This window comes from Chionomys nivalis, chromosome 9, assembly GCF_950005125.1.
Source record: "Chionomys nivalis chromosome 9, mChiNiv1.1, whole genome shotgun sequence".
NCBI lineage: Eukaryota > Metazoa > Chordata > Mammalia > Rodentia > Cricetidae > Chionomys > Chionomys nivalis.
The window spans coordinates 64,405,714-64,411,304 of NC_080094.1; the positions used below are offsets into that span (position 1 = coordinate 64,405,714).

Genomic DNA, 5,591 nt, shown 5'->3' on the forward strand with positions numbered 1-5,591 from the left:
AGGAGTCCTATTGCTTTGTAATGGCCATGGAACATGGTGTTCTGAACATATATGTTAATGGGCATGCTATAGAGCTGGGAGCTGGACAAATATCTGAGTTACCTCTTTAAACCAGTTGTGGTATGGTAGAATGCATGAATTAATTACAGTAAATTATTCTCTTTCAAGAAAATGAGTTTTTTAACTTAATTTTAAAACCTTTACCTTAATGATGGAACTACAATCTATAATACAGTAGCAATTTGTTTAACATTCTACCTATGGATAAAAATACAAGCTTTGTAAGTCTCTGACAGGAGCCCCCAGCAGTCAAATACTAGATAAAGGACTCAGTAAGGCTCAGTAGGATTTTGTTTAATAGATTGCACTGATGTCTCAGTTGTCCTTTTATTGATTTAACTGAAAACTTCTAATTTCTTTATTTGAATTAGCAACTATGGACTATGCTGTTTTTGAAGTATTCGTTTTTAAAAGTAAACTTTAAGTCATTTGTGAACAAAATTGCTATTTCTGATACTTAGAATTTCGTGCTCAAAAAAAAAACGTTTTGAAAGTGAGTACAAATATATCTTACCTGGTAATTAAATGTCTAAAGCAATCACCTCTTGCCTAAACATACTAATCAGTTGGATTTTTTGTTTATATCCATCCTCTAGTACCCCCATTCAAGCCAAGTCCTATTGTACAGTGTCTCCTCTTCCGATCTTGGAAAAGATATCCTGTACCTTTAATGGGGGACCTGGTGAGAGCTTTCTTTCCAAACTTGTTCCCTGACTTCCAAGTGACGAAATGAGCTGTAATTTGAGAGCCCTGCAATCCTCAGGATATCTTTAGCCAAAGGGAACGCTCTCTGTATTCCCACCCAGTCCAAGGGTTGAAATAGCAGCAGAACGCAGGAGCAGCTTCTCTTAGCTACTAGCTCCATCTCCCTGGAGCCAGAGGGAACTCCAAAGGTGGCCGCAGAGCCAGGGCCCGGAGCAGCAAGTCCCCACTCGCTGGGAAGGGGTATCCTGCCGGAAAGCCAAGGCTGAAGTCCAGCAGTCCAGCAGAAAGAGGATCAGGGACCAAGAGGAGCCGGTGCAAAAAGCTGCCTCCGCTGCTGTGCAGAGCCACATGAAGCCTGCGGGGGAACCGGGATCAGAGAGCAGCAAGAGGGCTGACCCTGAGGAGGGCGCAATCACCGGGAGCCACTGACTCCCAGAGGGGACCCCTTTCCTTGTTCCTGAACTAAAACTCTTCTCCCAAACATCCAGAATGATGTTCCCGAAGTTGATCTGGATGGGTTTCTTCTGCCACCTGTGTCGAGGCTACTTTGATGGTCCCCTGTACCCAGAAATGTCTAACGGGACTCTGCATCATTACTTCGTGCCTGATGGAGACTACGAGGAGAATGATGATCCAGAGAAATGCCAGCTGCTCTTCAGGGTGAGTGATCGTCGGCGCTGCTCCCAGGGGGAAGGGGGCCAAGCCAGTAGCTTGCTGAGCCTCACCCTTCGAGAGGAGTTCACAGTACTGGGCCGCCAGGTGGAGGATGCCGGGCGCGTCCTGGAGGGCATCAGCAAAAGCATCTCCTACGACCTGGATGGGGAAGAGAGCTATGGCAAGTACCTGAGGCGGGAGTCCCACCAGATTGGGGATGCCTATTCCAACTCTGACAAGTCCCTCACTGAACTGGAAAGCAAGTTCAAGCAGGGCCAGGAGCAGGATAGCCGGCAGGAAAGCAGACTCAACGAGGACTTCCTGGGGATGCTGGTCCACACCAGGTCCTTGCTGAAGGAGACACTGGACATCTCAGTAGGGCTCAGAGACAAATATGAGCTGCTGGCACTCACCATCAGGAGCCATGGGACCCGGCTAGGTCGACTGAAAAGCGACTATCTGGAGGGTGGGGGACAGAGGACGGGCTAACTTTTCCATTGTAACTTTTATTTTACCCAGATTTGCACTTTCAGCAAGCGTCTGAAGTTGTCTTTTCAAAAAAAGAAAACTTTAAGAGTTGAGTCATTCTGATTTTGGTTTAGTTTTGTGCATTATTTATGTTATTACTGAAGATTTTTCACCGGTTTAAAAAAAGTTTCAAAATAATCCCTGGGGCTTTCTTGAAGGGCTTCATAGCTCTACAGAATCATTTCTTTCAACCCCATCTAAAGGATGTATTTTATGTGGGAGGACTGATTAACCTTCCTCATCCTGACGGTTGTGTGGACACATTGAAGGGAGGCGGAGGGAGGGGCGGGGGGGGGGGGCGCTGACTGGTGGATAGCTACACTGCTTCTTCAGCCTTCTCTTTGGTCTCTAAAGGCAGAGCTGCCTGCTTTTCAGATGAGCTTCCAGGTCTGTGACACGTTTGCCAGCCTAGGAAGTTGCTTGAGTTTCCTCTGGCTCTTATTTATTTACCACGTTCTGAGTTGTTTTGTTTTGTTGTAAGAGTCTTATTGAGAGCTGACACGCAAATCGCCAGCAGCAAAATGCTCAAGGTTCCCCTGTGGGATTGTGTAAATTGAAGATGCAGCATTTGAGACAGCAAAGCTTTGGGGCGGTTGCCCACACACGATGTGGATCTGCTGCGTGTTTCGCTGTACCATCAAAGAAACAGACTGCTGGAATACACCCCTCACTGTCTATGATTTAGGCTTCCAGTATATTCTTTCTTTTGGGGATCGGGAAGTATTGCTTTTTTTTTTTTTTTTTTTTGCTTTTTGGAAACTTATATTTCAAGGGGAAAGTCTAATTCTAGAAACCCCTTAACCTAAGTTTTATTATTCAGTCAATAAATATGTTTTCATATAATACTGCCTTACTTTCTAATTTTTATCTTTAATCTCCATATTTCAAAGAGGGACCAGGGCAAAGGAGAGAGAAGGCAGAGTGAAGCCAGTTTACCAGACTACATGATGAAGATGAAATACAGGAGGATAGTGTATTGTGGATCATCTTACCCTCCCTGCTCACAGACATCATCCCAGCTAGGGAGAAAAGAACCTAGCCTCTATCAGAATTGTAGATTTGATTTCTACTCTTCTCCTGGGAAATTTTACATTTCTCCACTTTAAGACTGGAAGTGTCCGAAAACCTCCACCTCCTGTACTCTCAGTCTAGAGAGGCAGCATTACATACTTTCTGGGTTAGTGATGCTTAACAACTTGAAAACTAGTTCTGTGCTCTTAAATTAAATGGCTCAAAATGTGAAAATGGATTTCATTTCAATTATCCTGGCTCAATACTCATCACCGCCTTAAATATGCTTTCTTTACACGTACATCCACACACAAGGTACACAAGAGTTCACATGCTTCTGTTCACACAGAGTAGTATATATTGACTGTGTAGATTTGTGTTCAGGGAAAATTAAATGAGTACCTTAAAGGGCTTCCTTCTTTATTCTGAAAAGAATGAGGGAAAGAAAATCAGAACAAGTATGATATTTGGTCCTTCAATGTATGTAAAGTTACGCGGCTTCCTGACCCAAAATGACATATCACTCCAAAGCACTCAGCTATCCCAGCACACAGACAAATCCAACGCCATCTTATTGACTTCACCAGAGGTAATAGGATATTGGAATGTGATGAGGCTAGAAAACTGCTTTCCTCCTGCACACCAATTTCAATCAGTTGGTTGTGGCTGCACCAGATCATGTTAAGAAGAATGCAGTAGGCACAGGAGCTTGCTGTCCAACATTCTGGTGGGTGCAGGAAGAGGCATGTGACACATTGCTACAGATCTGAACACTGAAATAGATTGTGGGTGAGATTCTTTTCAGCCTAATATTCTTTATTCTGACAAAACCAAAATGGAAAATGTTCAATTCATGGCTCGATAAGCATTGTGTGATCCCCAGTGTCTTGTGGAGGTGATCCAGAGAGCAGAAGGGAATTTGCAGGTAAGAGGAGATGGTGGGAATAGTCCTCAACAGAGAGCCCAGGAGATGACACCACTTGTCACCTTTTTATGGCAGGGACCCAGGCCCACTGAGACCTTTCCTCCCTACTTTGTCACTAAACATTAGACTTAATACTCACACAGTGATAATATTCACTCAAAGCAATAGGATTTTACTTCTTAGACAAAGAAATGTTTTGAGAATGTGAAATAAATCACATACTCTCTTCCCTGAGAAATCCACTCACGAACACATCCATACAATTAGGATTTTTGTTTGTTTACTGCCTGTGTTTGCTGACTACTTATTCTGTACCAGGTACAGATTTAAGCTGTGGGTAATTCTTAAAAATTAGAAAACCTTGGACTTCATCAAACAAACATCTTTTGGGGTGTTACTTAAAATGGATAGCAATCACATTGTTATTTTAGCTATTATTAGACACAGTAAAAAGAATAGCTAACATTTTTGAAAAGTCAGTATTATTAGTAAGGGCCAACACTAAGAAGTAAGTTATTCCTTCTCATTGCAACAGCAAACTATGTGAGGGATTTTGTACAATTAAACAGTCAAGTTAGTCATATTGCACACTGAAACCCACTTAAAAGTAGAAGGATTATGTTTTTACAAGTATCAGTCCATGATCCTTAGACTCTCTTACTGGGCACTAGGTAAGGCACAGTACAGTGGCAGAGGGGGGTGATTAAACAAGGTTTCTTTCCTCATGATGGCTACAACTCTCCTCTCCCCTCCAAAAATAGCAAGGAAAGGGGGTGGGACTGTATATGAGATCAAGACCCAACTGATCACATATCCCAATCTTTACCTAGATCTCATTAATGTTTTTATTTAATTCCAAATTTTCTTCATGTTCTAAGCCCTCAAGTTATATAAACCTATCAAAAGTTTAATCTAATAACTATGTCAAACTCCTTAGGATCACTCACTTTTGCAGTCTATCTCTGATGAGTCTTATTACAGATGAAGCACTTAACAAGTGACACTTCGGTGACTAGTTTAGATCTAAACCATAACAAGAAATAATACACTTCATGGAAAATTATAATACATTGCAAACACTTCAAATAGTACCTGAGGGTTTTACTATTCTTTCAGGAATTTCCATTGCACTGAAATCCTAGGTTCTTCCCCAAGTAAAAATGTGTGATCTTAAATATCCAAGCATGCTGTTGCCTTAGATTGATGGTTATGTAAATAGATATATGATCAAGTATGATCCCACAGCTATCTACTCCAAATGATTTCCTTAACGGGTAAAATTGCTGATGCTATCTGGATGTCAAAAGAAGCTTAGATCCTCTGTGTATTGAATTATTCATTGATAACCTTTTTGTGTGTAAGATGTATTATCTAGTACCACTGTGTCTCGCTCCTTTGATCTGACCTCTTGAACAGTTCCAAATTCTATTTTGAAGCATTTTGCAGGATCTACATATTTGGGGGTCTCACAATGAAAGATAAAATGTGCTCATCTCTTTTAATGACCAAACCAGGCTGATAGAAGCAATCATGGTCGTCAGAAGTCATAGGGCACTTTGTGTGGTGGTACCAAGAAGCTGTCCAACCGTTCATGTGCTGCACATTGCCTTTTAAATTCGTATTTACAACCCGCTAAGGAAATGGGCACAATACTTTAAGATAGAAGCTTTAAACCTAAGATTACAAACTTGTAATAACTCATGAAGAC

General features: G+C 41.8%; 1 protein-coding gene across 1 annotated transcript; it reads left to right on the forward strand.

Annotated features, from left to right (window-relative positions):
* The first annotated feature begins 867 nt into the window (after positions 1-867).
* Fibin (fin bud initiation factor homolog) lies at positions 868-2,212 on the forward strand. The gene has a single exon (XM_057781503.1). It carries the CDS (start codon positions 1,255-1,257, stop codon positions 1,906-1,908), a length of 654 nt encoding a protein of 217 aa, XP_057637486.1. The 5' UTR covers positions 868-1,254; the 3' UTR covers positions 1,909-2,212.
* The last annotated feature ends 3,379 nt before the right edge of the window (positions 2,213-5,591 follow it).

Coding starts and splice junctions, on each gene's coding strand:
- Fibin (XM_057781503.1), top strand. CDS start 1,255: ATGATGTTCCCGAAGTTGATCTGGATGGGTTTCTTCTGCCACCTGTGT.